This window comes from Vipera berus (assembly GCF_964194415.1).
Source record: "Vipera berus genome assembly, chromosome: 9".
NCBI lineage: Eukaryota > Metazoa > Chordata > Lepidosauria > Squamata > Viperidae > Vipera > Vipera berus.
Window position 1 is genome coordinate 14433723 of NC_138212.1, and position 21286 is coordinate 14455008.

Below are 21286 nucleotides of genomic sequence, written 5' to 3' on the forward strand. Positions count from 1 at the left end.
CTCCCATCATTCCTCACATTTGGCCTCCTTGGCTGGCGGAAGCTGCTGGAGACCGAAGGATAATTAGGTGAACTGACTTAAAAAGTATGGATCAAATGAATTTTTCCACTTAACCTTTGTCCTCAAATTTGTTCCCCAGTTCATGGGGGCCCTGAAAGAAAGTTTCTAGCTCCCCACACATCTTGGTGGCCTGCAACCTAGCATCTGCTACGGTCTTCTTGAAGTTCAATGGGATGAAAGAGAACTTTCTGGAAGCTATAAAAGGAGAGGTAAAAGGCACTGTAGAGTGCCTATAACCACAGTGGAAAATCCAATATTTGCGTTCAGTTAGATACATCATCTTGTGTGCCGCACACATCAGTAGCACAGTAGGTCAGAGAGAACAAAGAAACCAGTGTGATCCACTTTAAGCAGGAGGTGGGCCACCTTCTGGCCAAAACTTCAAGAGAAGGTTAAGGATGAACAAACTGTTGAGCTAAACTCTCCACCTTGCTCTGTAATCTCACACCAGTTCTCTAAAGTTGCCAATTTGCCAACATTTGCTGGGTGGACCACCAGCTTGTTCAAACCATGTTTGGAATGTAGGATTTAAACAGTGGCTTCACACCTCAGGCTTTCCAACCAGCTAAGAGCTAGTTTTGCTGAGCTGCGAATCTGAAGCATTTTCTTATGCCACAAAAATCCATATTAAGGCAATCTCTTTGCTGGGTCAATTAAAATGTGGTTACAAATATGTGCAAGCACTGGAAATCAATAAGTTATGAGAAGTTATGTTATTCTTATACGTGATAAATGACAAACGGGCAGGAGAAGAGGCATGGTGCCAGTGATTTAGCAAAGTGGCACAAGGGTGGGAAGGGAAAAGACAAAATGAAACAAAAAATGCACTAAGCAAAAAGTAAAATTAAAGTAGGGCAATCTCATTTTGATTTCTGAATACTCTTACTTTTTTAAAAACTCTCTGACTCATCTTTGCCTTCTTTCCCTCTTTTCTCATTAAAATAAAAAGATTTTTGTTTGGTAATGACAAGTTAAGGGATACAAATCTGCTAAATGATTATCATTGCTTTAGGGCAGAGGTCTTCAAACTTGGCCCTTTTATGACTTGTGGACTTCAACTCCCAGAATTCCTCAGCCAGGCATGCTGGCTGAGGAATTCTGGGAGTTGAAGTCCACAAGTCATAAAAGGGCCAAGTTTGAAGACCCCTGCTTTAGGGTATGGACACTTTCCCAATCCTTATTTGGATATCAGGGTACAGTATACGTCGAGAATTATATAGGTCATTTAAACAGTATTTTCTCAACCTCGGCTGCTTTCAGAATGTGTGGACTTCAACTCCCAGAATTCTCCAGCCAGTATTGCTGGCTGGGGAATTCTGGGAATTAAAATCCATACAGCTTAAGGTTGCCAAGGTTGAGAAAATACTGTTTAAATGACCTACATAAATCTCGCCGTATACATACTGAGAGTTGAAGTCTGCCCATCTTAAAGCTGTTGAATTGAGAAACACTGGTTTAGAATACCTGCATGGAAGGGAACGCCAGCTTCCTTTTTCTTATGCTTCCTAAAACCCCAAATCCAGACAAAGACCTCTGCCCTGAAGCAAAGTAGGTCTCACAGGGAATCAAAAATTTTTCCCCGTGTTAACAAACTTATCCTGTTTAACGAATGGACCTGTGTAGGGCACCATACGCTCACATCAAACCTCAAGCCATAAACCAGGGCTACCCAAAGTGGTCAATATCAACCCAACCAAGTGATCAGTGAGAGTATTCAAGGGGACGATGTTGATGCTGCTGCTGTTATTGCGTTTCATAGTACTTTTAGTTAAAGTGGTATTTATTAAATTATTTTCATATAACAAAATATTGTGGATTGATAAAAACAATCTCAAACTTCCTGAAGGAGATGATGATCCCTACTGTAAACATAAACTAGTCCAGGTTTCTGTGTTCATTTAACGTGTTAACTAAATGGACACGATTAGAATGTATGAAATGCACTACAAAGCCTATGTCAAAAAAAAAAGCAGCATTTATCCCCATAGACAAAAATGCATTCAGATGGACATCTTTTTTAAATGAGGGTAACGTGGAAAGAATTGGACCGTTTTCGGTAATTCCAAAAGTGAGGCATTTGTACACATGGGCACAGGGTTGGGAGAAGCTGAGCGGGGAAGTGCAGCAGGCAAAACTTGGGTGAAATCAATGCAGCTGTGGTCAGAAGCAGCAAACAGCCTGTGACTGGATGGAGAATGAGGCTGGAGAGCATCCAGCAATCCCTGAAACTGCCAATTTTTTTGTCCCAGATACACTACCACAGTTCTCCCAGCATGCTTGCAGTGAACTAGCTACAGAGTTGGCAGGCCTATCCTCCTTAGGAGTTTGGCCGGAGCTGTCCAAGCCTGATCTATGGGCATCATATGCAAAAGAAAAAGAAGACCCACTTTTACAAGGATGTTGACTTCAGCCAAGAAGCCACGAGCCACTGATAATTTAGCAACAAGAGTCATTGGGAACTAGGTGGATGCAGAGGGAATAAAATAATAAAGAAACCACAGAAATTCTAACATGGGACTATTCTGTTTCCTTGAGAATGGCTTTCTAAAAGTGAAACCTCATCAGGAAGACTGGTTTGAATTTCAAATTTTGTTTCAGAGAGGGAGGATTGTAAAGCTTCAGCAGATGAATATGGACAATGGGCTAAACCCAGGACAATATGTATAATTAACAAACATAAAAACATAATTCACATACAGTAACTTGCCGCACCAAAACAAAGAAAGGATATTATGTTTAACATAAGGACCTGGTTTAGCCAATGTTCAAATGCATTATTTTGGTTTCCCATAATACACTGAACAAACCCACCCAGCCCCATTTTAGCATGGCTAGACTTTATTTTGTGGAATATTCTAAAGTAATCTATGTGTAGTTATTACTGCAATCCCGATGGTCAACCATATTCATTTGGCACCGATGATGCCACTTAGCTGGATAATAAAATATCTGCAAGAAAATAACCAAGCTGCAATAGCACCAAGGACCCCACAGTTCAACCCTGAGCTACAAATATTCTTTTCTATCTGCATACTCATTCTTAAACAGAACAATGATAAATCATAATAGACCAGGTAAAAATGACTACAAAACCAGGACTCTTCCTTACATCTTACAAAGGAATGCATACTCTAAAAGCTACGTAGCATTGCTGTTTCTTCTTCACCATCCCTGCCCTCTTCCTTTTGTCCCTTGCAAATTCTGTTGCTTTTAATAGATGTTTGACAAGCATAAAATCAGATAGGGACATTTTTTCTTGAAGATAAAAGTTGAATGTTTCACACGCTGAACGTCTAACACTCTCGTGCCTGCTGAAACTTTGGTCTTTTGGCAGTTGACTCCAAACAAATAACTGATGGACTATAGTACATTTTGTAGTGATAATAAAAACACATCTGCTTATCCCAGATCCTCGGGAACAACTTGATAAGTGGATAAAAATGCCAAAGCCATTTTAAATATCTGGCTGACTATGTGACGAACTGTAATAATAATCCTGGTTTACAATATGGATCCATCTTTCCCTCCAAACAGAGACTGTGACTCAGTTTGAGGGCATTCGGTATAAAAACCCAAGGGCACAATTTCTGCAAGACCTAATTTTCCAGGGGGAATATTCTGCCCTTAATGTGTTCTTGTGATTTGTGGCTCAATCCAAACTTCTCCAACTTCAAATAAGAACAGTAGTAGCAGCAGCAGCAACGGTTGCTAAACCAGCTTTGACTTTTCATGCATTTTTAACTGAAAGGAAGAAGGGCCTCAAATTCTTTTGGCACTGCAACAAGCCCCAAGGAGACTAAGAAGGAACTACTAGGCTGACTTTTAAGAAAGACAAGGAGCAAAGCAAAGAGTTTTCTTCTCTTAATCCTGCAGACGTCTGAGGACTATCAACCCCCCAAAATTCCCAGCCAACACAGATAATGCTCATGATGACAATGGACAATTCAAGGAATTGAATTCTCAATACACAAGGAACATACCAGGCGGCTATGCTGGTTTTGTTCACAAGAAACCAAATTCAAAGAACCAATTCGAAATTCCTAAGTCAACGGCAGAATTTTCTTGCCAGGAAAGCAGCTTCTCATCGAAGTATAACTTGGACTCACATCTATATTCATAATAAAGATTTGATTTGGAGTCACCAACTTTTTGGCAGTATTATCACGGAATTATATAATTAGAAATGTCTCAAAGATCTTCTTGTCCCATCTCCCGCTAACAAAGTATAAGAAATCCGTGGATCTAGCATCTCTGATGGGTGGATAGCCAAGTTAAAAATCTCCAAGAAGTTTTTTAATATCTTCCTAAATTGTTTGTTCCGCTAGCAAATAGCTTGCTTTATCAAGTTCTTCCTAATGTTTATTCCAAATCCTTTCTCTTGCAATCTATTCTAGCTGGTTCAGTCCCTATTACTTTGCAGCAACAGAGAACATAATGTGTGTGTGCCCCATCATCCATGTGTCCAACATCTGTGTTATATGGGGAACTTTGTTTTCCCAGCTAAACCTATTCAACTCATCTATTTTCCTTCACATAACTTTACCTTTCTGACTTTTACCAGCATGGAAAATCACTAGTATTTTTTTCATACAACGGGTTACTTCTGCCACAAGGTCTGATGATGCCACTAGCTTGAACAATTATCCAAGGATACTCACTTTGAGGACATGGCTAGGAACTATTATGCAAACAGAACCCAAGGACAGACTCACCCAGCTTCTCAGAAGTGACCAACACTCTCCCCATTAAATTGAAAGCACAGGAGGCAGAAAAGCCAGAATTAAATGATTTGAGCTGCTTATAATTAATTTCCACATTTAAAAGCAAAGTTATTTGTCAGAATTCCAGTGTTATCACTGCAAATGACTTCCTAAAAATCTTATTAATCTGAGTTCTAAAAGAAAAGTTCTTTGTTCTTCTTCTCCCATCCTGATGTTTCTGGAGTGACATAAAATGCAGCTTTGAGAGAGAGGACGTTTTACCCATGTACACACAGACTGGATGGTTGCACCCCAGACAGCAAAACTACTATTGGGGGCAAAATAATTCAAGGCTACGAACATGCCCAACACATCTTCCTCCTCCTCCTATCCCCACAACAATAACCCAGTGAGATGGATTGAGCTGATGGAGAGTGACTGGCACAAAGTCACCCAGCTGCTTTAATGGGTAAGGCGGGACTTGAACTCATGGTCTCCTGCTTTCTAGCCTGGTTCCTTAACCACTAGACCAAACTGGCTCTTTGTACATGTGATGTGATGGTTAAACTGATTGTAACTTCTAAAAATATAGTTTATTCTTATCCTTCCCCTAACCAGGTGCCCCTAGATATGATGGACTACAAATGTTATCATACTCAGCACTGCCAAGTGAGGATTATAGGAATTGTAGCCCCATATTGCTAATGTGCATCCTAATATAGGCAATCCTTGACTTACAGCCACAACTGAGCACAAAATTTTTGTTGCTAAGCAAAACATGTGATGTCAGTTTTGCCCCGTTTTACGACATTTCTTGCCACAGTTGTTAAGTGAATCACTGCAATTCTTACAGTTTGTTAAATGAATCTGGCTTCCCCATTGACTTTGCTCATCAGAAAGTTGCCAAAGGTGATCACATGTCCCCGGGACACTGCAGCAGTCATAAATATGATGAATCAGCTGCCAAGCATCTGAATTTTTATCAGGTGACCACGAGGATGCTGCAACGGTTGTAAATGTAAAAAACAGTCATAAGTCACTTTTTCAGTACTGTTGTAACTTTGAACAGTCACTAAATGAGCCTAAGTTGACAAACTTCTGTACAAGAAGCGGCTCTTAAATAGATGAAGTAATTCAATGCCTGAAATGTGTCTGCAGTACATAAATCTGTATTTGTGCTATAACTATAATACAGTAAATGCCATAACCATAAATATTTAACAATATTATTTGATGCAGAAATCATCAAAAGTTTCCAAGGCGCTCTTTCATCTCCCAGAACAAAGAGAGATTTTTAAGAGGGAAATTCATCTCTCTCTCTTCTCTCACCCAACAGGAGGTTCAACTATATTAAGATGCAAACTAGACATCAAGAATTTCTCATCTCAGAAATACCTAGCGTGAGGTCAGCGGTTAGCCCCCCTTCAATCAGAAATTTCCTCTCCCCCCCCCAGCTCGTCTCGTCAGCCAAAGATTCAATCTGTGGCTCCTGATCAGATTCCATCTGCCTTCCTACCGCGTGTCCTGCGCGCATCCCAAAGCAAATCTATTGGAAATGATGTTTTCATTAAAGAGCCCATATGGCTGCTTTTAAGCATTATTCCGCTTTTCTGCAGGTGGTCTGGCAGAAGGTAAGCAAATCTGGTGAGTTTCTCCTTTTGGGGGAACCAGCTGGTGCAAAAGAAGCACCCTTGGCTGCCTCTGTGGGAGAAAGAGACACAATTAGTAGGAAGAGGACTCACAAGGGACTCTTCACAAATCACTCCCCCCTCCCTGCCTGGTAATTCCAGAAGACCTCTCCTATTACTGAATAACAATTACTCTCTCCCAGTTACTTAACTCTGGCTATGCCGTCATAACTCTCCTTAGAGCAAAGCTGCTTAAATAAAACCCGGGGAGAGGAAACTTCTGCTCCTTTGGAGACCTAGAAAGCTCAACACAAATGGAGGAAATGCAGCTAGGACAACGACCAGTGCACAACGCGGAGGGATGGATCACAGGCTGAAGCTGCCACCTGCCTCAATATCATCCACTTCCTTTAAATCAGCAGGGAAGTGAGCGGCTTTTGCAAGCAAGAAGATCAGGAAAACACACAGTGGCTGCATTAGCCTTTGAACTGGGGGACAAGGCAGAGAAATGCGGAACATCATAACATTGGTATCCAGCTCCTTGTCAACTGTCGAAAATCTAAAACAATTTTTTTTCAGGGTACAATCCTCACGCTTGGGTGGGGAACATTTACTGAGAAGAAAAATTGTAGATCTCTGCAACACGACTACAGGTAGGCTTACTAACGCAACCGGGATAGGAACTTTCGTCGCTGACTGGTTAAGTAAATTGTGCCTGTTTTTATGATTTTTGCTATGGTTCTTAAGTGAATCACCATGGTCATTAAGCAAATCCGGCTTCCCCCTCCCCCAATGACTTTGCTTGTTGGAAACCGCCTGGGAAGGTCACAAATGGTGAATGCACAACCCTGGGATGTTGTAACCATCGTAATTACACGCTGGTTGCCAAGCAGCTGAGTTTTGATCATCTGACCGTAGGGGATGCTGTGATAGCGTGAGGATTGGTTGTAAGCCCCTTTTTCCGGTGCTGTTGTAAGTTTGAACGGTTGGTAAACGGACGGTTGTAAGTCAAGGACTGCCTACAAGCAAGCACAGTGAAGGCTGCTAAGCCTACAGAGTGGAAGCTAGCAACAGCAGCAGCAGCTAAAACTATGAAAAGGAACATCAGGCATGGAGGGAGCGGGGAATGACACGGTAAATATTTAGGAGAGAATCCTTTGGATCACTTTGAATATGGCGATTTACAAGTGAATACTGGGCATAAGCTTAAAATGAATGCCCAGACAAGGTGGGGAGAAGTGCTGAAGTGCCAATTAGCAGGCAGGGGTACTTTTAAATCCTTGCACGCAACAAAAAGGACACTGCTGTGGATCTGGCAGCTCTTTGATGACATACAGTATGTGATGCATTCAAAAGCAGCATCTCTGTTCCTATTGCAGCCTCAGTGAGCATCTCAGCTCTTGGCAAGGAGATGGTTCATGACTCCTTTGCAAGGAGGCATCTTCACCTTCTCTTGGGCCTTTTGTGCAAAGATACACAGATATGAAAAATGCACCACCAGACATGCTTGGACTTAATGTCCTTTGATATAAATCAAGACACAGGTTTTTTACATTTTAAATTAATGAATTCATCTACTTTCTCAATATCCTTCCAGGGCCCCAGCAAAACATTTTTCACACTGGTATCAGCATTTTTTTCCAGCTGCAAATGAGATCCAGAGGAAGAGGGAGAAACGGTTCACATACAAGGAAACAACTGAATCGTTCCGGACTAAAGTGGACTCTTGATTTTCTTTTTCTTTTTTAAATTGTGCCTCACGTTTTCTCCATGGAATTCGGTTTGCACGTGCAGATGTCTCTGTTGCAGCCCACATTTATCCTCATTAAAAAACTGACTGGCTTCACGCATTAGGCTAGGTCTCAGTGGTCTGTTTAACACAATCTTTCTCGAACTCGGCAATTTTTAAGATGTCTGACTGCAACTCCCAGAATTCTCCATCCAACAAGCATTGGTTTAACATCAGTATCTTGCCTAAGCTGTATATTTTAGAATTTGATTTTGAAAGTCAACATGATACTGTATCCATCACACCAGTATTAGCCTACAGCTCATGCCGCCACTAGATAAGATAGATAGATTTATATATGAGGGTGAAGGTTCGTTTTCCAAGCTTGTGGGTTAGTTTCTGAATGTTTTGTTACCAGAAGATGTTTATTTATTTATTTATTTATTTATTTATTTATTTATTTATTTATTTATTTATTTATTTATTTATTTATTTGGTTTATATACCGCCCTATTCCCAAAGGACTCAGGGCGGTTTACAAGGCAAAATTTAAAAACAATCCAATATAAAATTAAAATAAAATAAAATTAAGTCTAGCCGCAAAAATTAAATCACAATTTAAAAACATTAAACCCCTCAGTCCAGACCAGATAGCTCAAAGAGCCAGGTTTTTAGGTCCCGGCGAAATGAACGAAGGTCGGGGGCAGTCCGGAGTTCCGTTGGCAGCTGTTACCTAGCCTAACGAAATGTTCAGAAACCAACCCACAAGTTCAAAGGACAAACCTTCATCCTCATCCTACACCCAAGCTACAGATATTCTCCACTATTGCAGATTTATATATATATATATATATATATTGTATTTCTTAACCATCCCTCTCCCTTACAGATAGGCTCTGGGCGGTGATTTCCAAATTAGTCTTCATTCCTATCAGAGCTTGTATGGATAAACTTCGCAATGCATCTATCCGGCACCTCTGTTTTTCTACATCTTATGAAATGACATCATTGGAAGCTGCTCCATTTTGATCCAGACTTACATGGCCAGTGATAGCCAGAGCTGCAAATTCTTCTCAATGCACCCAGCAGCCATTTATGCCAGTGAGACAAGAGACTCAACATCTTCCAACAAAGATGCCTTTTCCAAATGAAGAGAAGGACAAGGGGGTGACAGGATAGCAGTGTTCCAATATCTCAGGGGCTGCCCCAAAGAAGAGGGAGTCAAGCTATTCTCCAAAGCACCTAAAAGCAGGACAAGAAGCAATGGATGGAAACTAGTTAAGGAGAGAAGCAACCTAGAACTAAGGAGAAACTTCCTGACAGTTAGAACAATTAATCAATGGAACAACTTGCCTCCAGAAGCCGTGAATGCTCCAACACTAGAAGAGATTGGACAGCCATTTGTGTGAAATGGTATAGGCCGGGTTTCCTGCCTGAGCAGGGGGATGGACTAGATGACCTCCAAGGTCCCTTCCAATTATTATTATTATTATTATTATTATTATTATTATTATTATTATTATTATTATTATTATTATTATTATTATTATTATTATTATTATTATTGATGATCATTGCACAATCAGCCAGATTGTTCAGACTGGATTTGGCATTTTTGTCTACCTATCTAATCCTTACCAAGGACCTGGGATAGGCAGATGTGGATGTTTGATGGTATTACAGATATCGTCGCAGGATGGAAGCAGTTCCTAGTAAGGCCGCCTTTTGCAATTGACTAACGGCGAATTTGTCAATGCCAATGGTGTTCAAGTGGTACTCCAGTTGTTTTGGGATTGCACCCAAGGCGCCTATTACTATTGGTATTACCCTTGCTTGCCTTTGCCACAGTCTAGAAAGAGCGTGGCAAAGGCAAGCAAGGGTACTACCAATAGTAGTAATAGTAGTAGTAGTAATTATTATTATTATTTCTAAAGATTCACTACTTTAGTATAGTAACTACTATCATGTTACTAACGAAGAAGAGCTCGAAAAGAGTTTCTCCTGCAAATTAGATAACATTGTCGCACACAGAAGACTCCAACTTCCAAATCGTATTCTGTGTATGGAGAGAGATCGAATCCCCAAGTCGTACAAGACCTTAAACTTCACATGGGAAGACGCTGAAATACAGGTAGTCCTCAACTTACAACAGTTCATTTAGTGACCATTCAAAGCTGCAACAGCACTGAAAAAGTGACTAATGACCATTTTTCACACTTAACGACCATTGCAGCATCCCCAGGGTCACGTGTTCAAAATTCAGATGTTTGGCAACTGACTCGTATTTATGACGGTTGCAGTGTCCTGGGGTCATCTAATCAGCTTTTGCAACCTTCTGACAAGCAAAGTCAATGGGGAAGCCAGAATCACTTAACAACCGTGTTACTAAGTTAACAACTCCAATGATTCACTTAACAACTGTTGCAAGGAAGGTCGTAAAATGGGACAAAACTCACTTAACAAACATTTCACTTAGCAACATAAAGGTAGGCCCAGTTGTTGTTGTAACTCAAGGACTACCTGTACTTGCCCCAAGCCCATAATACAGGAGATCCCTTGCTGTCTGATATGCCAGGGGTCCCCAACCCCCAGTCCGTGGACCAGTACTGGGCCACTGCATGCCAACAACCGGTCAGCATAAACAAGCAAGGCCCCATCCGTGGGATGCAGGGAGCACACAAAACCACACACTCTCCGGTCCGTGGAAAAACCTCTCTCCACGGAACCGGTCCCTGGTGCCCAAAAGGTTGCGGACCTCTGTGATATGCTACATATAGCATGGCAGGATACTAAATGCACACAAGGCCATTCCTCTTAAGCCAGCAGATTCTTGCTAGCTGAGTGGTGCTTCCCAAAAGCCCTTGCTGTTGGTTGTAAGACATTGGAACCTCATTGGGAGCAGGTCCTGGGCTGTGACACTGCACTGCAGCTCCAGACCCAACAAGGGAAGGGATCTCTCAGACATACTGTACACACATGTAGCAAAAGCCAAATTTGGCAGCCTTTCTCTGTTGCGCTAACCGAGGCATGCTCTCATCTGGCTGGTTTCACACTCCACAGGAGATCCAAAAAAAGGAAGCTTAGCTTGCAAATTAACCGACTGCAGCCTCTTCGGGCAGGCAAACCCCAGGAAAAAGAAGGCAAAAGAATCAGAGAAGGGATTTTCCCCACAAATGATTAATAGTGCAAATCTATCTGTGTACTCAGGCTTCAGTGTAATTTAAGGGTTCACACACTGCGATGAGCCATCATTTGCTCAACTGTGTCTTATCAAATAAATTACAATGGGGCAGCTTTACCCAAAATAAACGATGAGGGGTTGTGCCAAAGTATGAGACTGGAGAGCTGCAGTCACAGAGTTCAAATATATTTACCTGGTCTCTATATTTATTTTCACCAGCTCTATTTTCATAAATATAGCTAGAATTTCAAGGAGCAAAAGCTAAATTTTCCTTCAACAGGTTTTGCAGGGAAAATCTGGGAAAAACCAATTCACTTGAATGCAGTTTCAAATTACCAATAATCAGTGTATGTATGTATGTATGTATCTATGTATGTATGTGTGCATATATGTGTATATGTGTATATGCAGGGCTTTTTTTCTCATAGAACGCTCAGAACGGAGTTCCGGCACCTTTTTTGGATGGAACCTTGTAGAGTAGGCAAGGCGGGTTGTATGACATGTATGAGTTCCAGCACCTTTTTCTTTTACAAAAAAAGCACTGTGTACAGTATATGTATATGTGTGTGTGTGTGTGTGTGTGTGTGTACACACACACACACACAGAGAGAGAGAGAGAGAGAGAGAGAGAGAGAGAGAGAGAGAGAGAGAGAGAGAGAGAGAGAGAGAGAGAGAGAGAGATGGGTTTTGATCTGGCAAACCAACATGCACCATACGGAGAAAAAGGAACTTCTTTTTATTCAAATTAGTACATTGCCACTTTATGGAGAACAGCTTGATTAATGATTTAAGAATCTGATTCAAGGGTGACAATTTATATTGATGCAAGTTTTTAAAATATTATTTTGCAAAATTATTGTTTTTCACCGTTATGTCTACAACTACCATTTGTATTCAAGTTTTAAATGGTCCCTTATAAAGTTGCCTTGCATAGTTTATGGTCAGAGGGAAAATAGTAAAAGCTTTATGCCAGTTATTTATTAGTTCTTCTCAGAACAACCGTCCCTTCTCCAAAGCAAAACAGAAGCAACCCAAATTAAGCAAAATCTATACCTACAAATTGGACGCAGCTAAATAGATGGATTGGGAAAATGAGGTATTTACATTTATATGCATTTACAGAAGTTCAACAGCAAAAAAAAGCCAACTTTAAGGTCTTAAATATCAGAAATAAAGAAACCAGACAAACATTAACTGGAAAACAGTTTCACAACCATTGGTCCATCATGTAGAAAACAGACTGAAAATCTCAAGTCTACACTGCATATCTTCCAGGGACTTGTAGAAACAATTGAATTATATGCTAAAGTGAGATAAAATCAAGAGCTTTCGGTCAGAATTGGGCTAGGCCTAATTGTTGAAATAAAAGGTGAAAGATATATGCGGAGTTAGTTTCGCCCAAAAGAACTGGTCATGCATACCAACATTTATTACTGTTGCAAAATTCAGTATAATATAAAGTTTGTTGCCTTTTAACTTAAGAACGTATTGCTCAACTCTGCTCCTGGTTTTCTTGCACACTTTTAAGAAAAAAAAATGAGATAATGAGTAACTACAAAATGCAAAATGAGAAACTACAAAATGCAAAAGAAGAAATTATAGTTTAAATTCCAACTCCAGCCCCGGAGTGCAGACCATACAGATAATCTTTGACTTCCAATCAGTTGCTTAATGATTGACCAAAATTACAATGGACCTTCACAAGTCTACACAGATTCAAAATTAAACAGCTGCTGCTTCTCCCCAATTACGTAACTGCAACCAACCTTTTAATTTATTTGTATCCCGCCTTTATTTTTACAATTAAGCAGCAAATATATCCCTCACACCTTCCTTCTCTTTTCCCCAAAACAACAACCCTGTGAGGTAGACTGGACGGAGAGATAGTGACTGGCCTAAAATCACCAAGCTGGCTTTCATGGCTAAAGCTGGACTTGAACTCACTGTCTCCTACTTTCTAGTCTGGTGCCTTCACCACTAGACCAAAGTGGCTCTTCATTAGACCATTTCCATCACCCCATGGTCATGTGACTCCAATTTGCAATTGGTTTTTTTTTTTTGCCAGAAACTGCCTTTTACTTCTGGTTTCTGGCAAAAAATAGCTATTATGGACAACGGATTAACTTAACAGCTTCGACACTCTGTCATTTCCTTATGAACACTACCAAAAAAAGGTCATAAAATCAGGTTGGTCACCTGATGACCTGTTTAACAACTGGCATAACTTATAACCATAATTTTTGACTCAGTTATGGTCATAAATTGAGGACTACCTGCAGTCAGATTCGTTTCCCAGTCTTGGGTTTCTAATCGGACTTTCAAATATGGTTTCACTGCTCTGAAGGAAGAAAAGGCAGTTTGGTAATCCAAGGACATTTCCAGAGCAGCCCAGTGAAGGAGGTATAGTACAAAATAACCCTTGTTCTAATAAATCCTGCTTTATGTGACAGAACCTGCCACAACTGACCCATTCTCCCTTACCTACATATATATTAAAACGACATGCCAGCACTATGGTATCTAGGCAGCAGAATAAGTCCCAAACAGTATTTCAAAAACCCCAAACCATTTCTTCTGAGCTCCTTTTCCTTACCACATCAAAATTTTCTGTCCTAGACTGTTCTCTGAATCATACAAGGCAACCATTAAAAACACTCACAAAACCACACTTCTGCAGTATTGGTGAATAGGAATAGTGGAGAAGAATCTTGCCCTGGATTTTAAACACTATCTAAATCAGGGGAAGGCAACCTTGGCTCTTTTATGACTCGTGGACTTCAACTCCCAGAATTCCTGAGCCAGCTGTGCTGGCTCAGGAATTCTGGGAGTTGAAATCCACGAGTCATAAAAGAGCCAAGGTTGCCTGGCTCAGGAATTCTGGGAGTTGAAGTCCACAAGTCATAAAAGAGCCAAGGTTGCCTACCCCTGATCTAAATCCACAGTGAGACTGAAACTCAAAGGGCTGGTTCGAACATGCGGTCCAATGTGACATGAAGGACTGCATTCACCCATTATGGTGAGCCAGATCGTGGTTTGTTTGGTTTTACTTCGGCATTTTGCACAAACTCAACCACAGCGGTTTCTATACCACAGGTTATGACTTACTATATTGTCGGAACCAAGCCAGAAGGGGTTTAATTAGCAGCTATGGATACATAAGCATAAATCTGGTATTCAAAGACTTTGTTACCAATAAATAAATAAACAAACCGTAGTTTAAAAATATGGGCAAATCCCTTATGTCTATATGACTAAACCAGCAAAGATCAAGCAAGCTGAACCTCCATGTCCCCTCACCTTTTTCAGCACATTTATGGAGTTAAGATAGTTAACCTATCTGTCTCGGAGCCACAAGCCACGTTTGTGCATGTGTAAACTGGCCTCTGAGGTTGAGTCTTATCAAATGTGTCTTGGTGAAACCACTACAATATTCATTGTGTTTTCTTTGAATTCTGGTGAGGGATGAGTCACACACACAAGAAAATGGAAACCGATCTGGTTAGATTATCTGAGTTTTAATGAGGAGATGCCTGTGTTATCTTTCCCATCCAGAAAACTGAGCAGTGATATAGAAGGGGATGGTGTAAAAGCAAAGGAAGATCAGACAAATGACTCACCATCTGTTACTCTCCCTGAAACCAAAAATCACATTCTATACCAGCACAAGCCTGCAGAGCTCAAGATTTCTCAAGGTGAGAAGAAAAAATATAAAGCAACTTCCTTGCCTGATTCATCAAATATCCTGTGCTCAAATCTGGTCATCTGCAGCATTTTTATGTCCTACCTATCTAACCGGAAGAACAGCACAGAGGAGATGCATTGCTATGCATATAAATATATACATGCAGGGCTTTTTTTCTCATAGAATGCTCAGAACGGAGTTCCGGCACCTTTTTTGGATGGAACCTTGTAGGGTATGACACGTGTGAGTTCCGGCACCTTTTTCTTTTACAAAAAAGCACTGTATACATGCATATATATTGCTATGCATATAAATATATACTGTACATGTCCATCTCCCTCACCTTCACCACCTTTTTACATCACTTTGTCTCATTTTCTGGGTGGAACATACTTTGGGGGGGGCAGATATTCTTCAAGATGTTGGGGTTTGATCTATTAGCCCCTTTTTTCTGCATTTATCCCACACTCTTTTTGTAAAGCAGCTTAAAGAGCAGAGTTTTAACAAGTTGGGGGAAATAGGACAAGCACAGCTGCTGGATCTGGAAAGAGACCTGTATGTTGAAAAATTTTGTTTTCACAATCTGGAATAAATCCAGAAGTTCCTTCACAAATATCTCTCGGGGAAAAATCAGATACCTTTTCCTTGGAAGTACAGGAATGTTATCTGAGAACTTCATAATAATGGTGCACAGATATGTAGACACACTTACTAATGTCTATGGTAAATTGGTGGCCAGAAAGTTACCAGGCTAGAAACCACGAGATGGCGAGTTCTAGTCCTACCTTAGGCAAGAAAGCCTGCAGTGTGACTTCAGGCCAATCACCAGAAGACTGTAAGTTCTAGTTCTGCCTTAGGCATGAAAACCATCTGGGGGACTTTGGGCCAATCACTGCCTCTTATCCCAACCGCCTCACCAGGGTTGTTGTAGTGGGAAAGAAAGGAGGATCCAGTAGTAGTCACCTTGAGTTATTTATACAAATAATAAAGGTGGGATATAAATTAATAACAAAATATTCAAGGGTGTGGAGGAAATATGTAGGGAAAACATATACACAGTATAATAAAGCCAGGGAACAATTATCTTTGCATCACAACGATTTGATTTTCTGTCACTTGAAATCCGTCTGTGTTTGCCAGAAGATGGGGCCTTTATAGAACTGACAAATGAGAAAAAAATAACAATCAAATGCTCAGAATACCAAGAACTCAAAGCCATGCTGATATAACACCCCTTGATTTTATGGGATTAAGCAGCAATAAAAGTGTAAAATATTTCTAATCCAGATTAGAGTATGCTATTATATGCAAAGTATTGTCATATATTTCATCTAGAAAAAAATAGAAAAAGATCTCAGAGAGAGATCCTTGCAGATTTTTGCTTATCAGTCAAAAGTAATCTATTTGCACTGTATAGACATTCTTTAAAAATATGAGATATATGGTTTCATCACTATCCTGACGACATGTTGGCCAACCTTTCACACAAATATCTTGCACATAACTATGCACTCAGTTTCAGCTCATACCCAAGCGTTAAAACAGGGTGGATTTACCTTATATACAAATCAACAGATTTGTTCCCTAACTTAAACAACAAATTCCCCTACCCTAGGCGTGAAAAACTTGCTGGGTGACTTTGGGCCAGTCACAATCTTTCAGTCCAATCCACCTCACAGGGTTGTTGTTGTGGGGAAAATAGGAGAAAAGGTATGTTTGTAGTCTGGAGTTATTTACAAACAATAATAAAGACAGGATTAAAAAACAAATTTTAAAAACACGCTTATTGAAAAAAATGAATTTGTGAAGACACACAGTGATAAATAGAAGTCCAATGCCATTGTACCTTTGAAAACTAGATAAATATTTCTTTAAAAACAGAAGACGCTTCAAGAAAAATCAGGGGAAGGAAAAACATGACTACATAAAAGGACCAATGAACTGTGAGCAACGTTCTCCTCCCTCCTGAAGATAATTTGCAAGGTATGTCAATTTCAATAAATCAAATGGTTTAAGGTTTATTAAATATGCAGATTAGTGGAAGATTATAAACCAGATGTTGCTTCCAGAACTGAGCATGAAACACTAACTATGCATCTAACACAGCTCTTTTATTACAGTACTGTAAATGTCCCAAGCAAGCTTAAAAGTTGCACAAAAGTCTTCAAACTTAGTTGTTAGGAAGCCCAAGAGATAAAACAAAAGCAACAATTGCTTAGCAATCTCTACTGACCTTTAGTTTAGATACTGCAGAAGACAATGCATATTGCTTCAGCCCTATAAATCATGTAAAATTCTGAGAAAAACCAACATTTGAATGCTGAATTAGGGAGGTATCAAATCTCAGGAACAGGAGGGAGAGGAAATTAATTTGTGTCTTTGTCTTTTATCCTACAAAAATGGAAGCTGACTTCAACAACTTCAAAGGGAGGAGTCCTTATACCATCCTGGATAAGAAAAGATTGGACGACTGTTTGTTCCAGATATTACATTATAAGGACTCCTGATATGGACAGAGGATTGGACTAGATTAGAACAATATTTCTCAATCTTGGCAACTTTAAGATGTGTGGACTTCAACTCCCAAAATTCCGCAGCTTGGCTGGCTGGGGAATTCTGGGAATTGAAGTCCACATGTCTTAACGTTGCCAAGGTTGATAAACACTGGATCCCTAGAAGACCTCCAAGGTCCGTTCTAGTCCTATGATTCTATGATTCACTAGCTGGAGAGAAATATTCTACATACAGTCTTCATTTGACATTTTCCAGGCCTGTTCTGAAAGTGAAAAAGACTAGGACAATTTAGCCTTACTAGTTTGAGCAAACATCCTAATGACAATAAGGGGCATAAAACAAGCAAGGTTATCCACATATATCCCAGTTTTTAACTGTAGAATCTCTATAGAATTTGCATTTTTTAAAAAGATGCTGATTCCTCTAATTTCTATAACCCAACGACTAAGTGATTAGAGAAACCTATCTGAGCTTGTCCTAAACATTTCAGTACCTGAGGCTGAAAACATTGCACTCTACGCCATTATAACTTGGGGCAGAGTCAATTAAACAATAATTAACAATATTCAAAATCTAGTGCTTCCCTTTCACGAGGCATATCGGAGAGAAAAAGTGTTAACTTACTTTTCATACTCGATATTATCTTTGTCGCATCGCTTGTCTTTGTGCTTCTCCCAGTCTTTCCCATGTTTACATGTGGTCAGAGAAATAATGTCTTTACCATTATGGATGTGGCGGAGAGCATTCCTGGTGTCGGAACCAATGCCGGTCAGGTACCTCTTCCCTTTAAAAACCAAGAGATACTTCTTCTTGGGTGGGAGAGAGGTTTTGTACAACCAGCCTCTTTCCCCACCTTTTTGAGGATGGTCCTTTGAAAACAAAGGGATGGAGATATCAAAACCAGGCCGAAAGTTCTCCATATAAAAACTGGCTTTGGCCAGGATAGCTTGTCCAATGTCAAAGCCCAAATCTTCGGTGTAATTAGGCCACGTGCCAGAATACAGGTTAAATATGAGATGGTTTTGTCCATCATTCCAAAGCCGGAAACCTTGGATTTTCTCGTTGATGTTATGGACATATTGTATGGAGAGATGGTCCCTATCCAGTGTGTCAATGTTTAGAACAAACAGGCAGGCTTCCTCAGGGTTTGAGGTGTAATAACGCGACTCTTCAATGGAGCTGATGATTTTGAGGTAACTTTTGGATACTGGATCCCCTCCTTCTAGGGGGTAAACAAAGACTTTGAACCCGTGTTCCCTACATTTGGAAAAATCAAAGCAAGTCTCCATACGGCACCTGCTGTTCTTGTAAACACTCAACCTCAATTTCTGCCGGCTTTTTGGAGATTCGTCGCTGTGGTCCCTTTCATTGCTCTGGAGCTCCTCAGAATCTGCAAAGTTCTTGAGAAGAAACTCATCGGCCCAACGAGGCCAGGTCTTTAAGACTTCAGCTTTTTTGCTGGAGAAGAAGGCCAAGTGTCTTATTTGGTCTCCCCCAAACAAAACAAGCAGAAGCCACGTGGCCAAGAGAGTCACGAACAGGTATTTTTTCCTGGCCTGCATGGGTTCATGCAGAACCCACCAAATCCTTATTTAGAAAGGAAATCAAATGGATCAATACAGCAATCCAGAAAATGAATTATTCAGGCATAAGGGGGAATTAAATTCATTGGAGAGAAACAGGAGCTCAAACCTCAAAACTGGAGTCCAGAATGCTGCAGATGGCAATTTCTAAGGATCCAATTTCTCTCCCCATTTTAGGATATACCCTAGCTTTGAAATTCACCACTCCACCGTTTTTCTTGTTAGAGTTGATCTGATGGCTTGTTCAGTTCCAACAATTTGGTGTGGTTTTGAACCAAGCCAGCCTTTATCATCTATAATCTTTACTCCATATTTATTTCAGGCTGGGTAAACAGCCTGAGTTTGATTACTATTTCTTTTTCTCTTTACCACTTCCTGGTGTTTTTCTTTTTAAATCTTCAGCGACTGCCCTATCTTTCTTCCCCTGAGGATTAAAAAAAAATCTATGTCATTTTATCAACTCACCCTTCCAGTTTGCGACTGTATTAGGTTCTTCTTTTGTTCTGCTATCTGATTTGGCCTGGCACCACCTTATTCCCTTATCACACACCTCTAGGGGATGAGCAGACAATCCAACAGGTAACTGATAAAAGTCTCACGGGATACTTGATCTTTAAAAGATCCTTAATGGAGAATCTACCTTTCTTCCACTCAAGCTGGCTTTGAATCCACTTGTTCGCCTTACAAGAACAGACGAACCAGGTGACTGTATCTCCTGCTGTCGAACAAACACAAAGAAACATTTGCAGTCCCAAATTTCTTAGATTCTTGGCGTTGGGTGCTTTCCGATGGAGACATGTCTCCTCTGCTTCCAAAGAAATAAACTCAGATCTTCACCCACCAACAATCTTCAAGCCAAGCCAAGTTTTTTTTCCTGCGGTTTTCCTTCGTTTTATTAATATAACTATTCTCTGAAGATAAGATTTTCAACAAGTTTAACTCTCAACCTTCACAGAAGCCTTCCAACCCTTCCCGGTTGATCTTTTCAACACCTTCGCTTCTTTCCGGGACCCAGTTAATTCGTTCAACACTTCCTGGAAGTCACCAACCTTTCTCTCTAAAACCGAAGTTATTTTTGTCCGGGTATAGGTTTTTATTATCCTTTTTTTTTTCCAACCCGCCTAGCACTTTTCTCCCTTTGGCCGGAAAAAAAAACTGGAGCTTTCTGCGCTTTGGTGCTTGTGGTGGATCATCCGATTCTTCCGAGGCTCAGAGACCCCATTTACCCCGAGAGGGAATAAATCCGGCGGGAATCCCAGGGCAATGCACCGTAGTGCCCTTAGCTCACCTAAGCTTCCGTCCGCCCTTCCTGCTCAGTCCATTACATTCCGCATTATCCGCACTCCCCGGCTTCCTTGCTACAAGCAGTAACCTGGCAAGCCACAACCATCCGCCTTTTCTCCGCCGTCCCGTGTCTCCGCCGTCCGTCACTCGCGGCACTGCGCGTCGCCGGTCCGGCTCTGGCTCCCCATCGCTGCTTCCCCTCCTTGCCCGCCTTGGCTACTCAACACGCAGCGTCCTACTTCCACCTTCACAACATTCCACTCGGCCCCGCCCCCTCTCTTCTGATTCGTCCCCGGCCCCCTCAAAGGGCGTGGCTGCTCCCTAACTCTTTCCTAACCGAGGGCGCGGGGAGGGGAGGCGAGGTTGCTCATTGGCTCTTCCAGCCGCGCCCGTCCGGGATGCTGGTCCACGTGGGGAAAATCGGAGAGCCGCGTTCGGTGCCTTGCCGCGAAGCCTGCGCTCGCCGCGGGTGGGAAGGATTCTTTTTCTCAAAGTGGGGAGGGGTGCACCGAGAGTCGGGGTGGATTACTTTTTTTTATTTTAATTCCATTTATATCCCGCCCTTCTCCGAAGACTCAGGGCGGCTTACAAGCTTAGCAGTAGCCTTTATTCTATGTATATGCCTGCTTATTATTTTATTTTTTATTTTTTATTCCATTTATATCCCGCCCTTCTCCGAAGACTCAGGGCGGCTTACAAGCTTAGCAGTAGCCTTTATTCTATGTATATGCCTGCTTATTATTTTATTTTTTATTTTTAATTCCATTTATATCCCGCCCTTCTCCGAAGACTCAGGGCGGCTTACAAGCTTAGCAGTTCTATGTACATGCCTGCTTATTATTTTATTTTTTATTTTTTATTCCATTTATATCCCGCCCTTCTCCGAAGACTCAGGGCGGCTTACAAGCTTAGCAGTAGCCTTTAT

The 21286-nt window shown here is 40.9% G+C and overlaps 2 protein-coding genes across 4 annotated transcripts in view; one reads left to right on the top strand and one right to left on the bottom strand.

Annotated features, from left to right (window-relative positions):
- SLC30A2 (solute carrier family 30 member 2) overlaps positions 1 to 8230 on the top strand; it is a 57497-nt gene extending 49267 nt beyond the window's left edge. Inside the window, exon 9 of one of the 2 annotated variants that reach the window (XM_081334993.1) lies at positions 7986 to 8230. The gene's annotated coding sequence lies outside the window, so the exon portion shown is untranslated. Of the gene's footprint in view, positions 1 to 2309; positions 2528 to 7985 lie in introns of those variants that run through there. The other variant, XM_081334994.1, reaches the window with a different exon arrangement.
- The window catches only part of EXTL1 (exostosin like glycosyltransferase 1), a 46588-nt gene extending 25357 nt beyond the window's left edge, over positions 1 to 21231 (bottom strand). The window contains exons 1-2 of one of the 2 annotated variants that reach the window (XM_081334980.1): positions 20366 to 21231; positions 18119 to 19792 (exon numbers count right to left, since the gene is read on the bottom strand). In XM_081334980.1, coding sequence (XP_081191106.1) covers positions 18119 to 19056 — 938 coding nt within the window. In that variant the 5' untranslated portion in view covers positions 19057 to 19792; positions 20366 to 21231. Of the gene's footprint in view, positions 1 to 18118 lie in introns of both variants that reach the window. The other variant, XM_081334979.1, reaches the window with a different exon arrangement.
- Between the last annotated feature and the right edge of the window lie 55 nt (positions 21232 to 21286).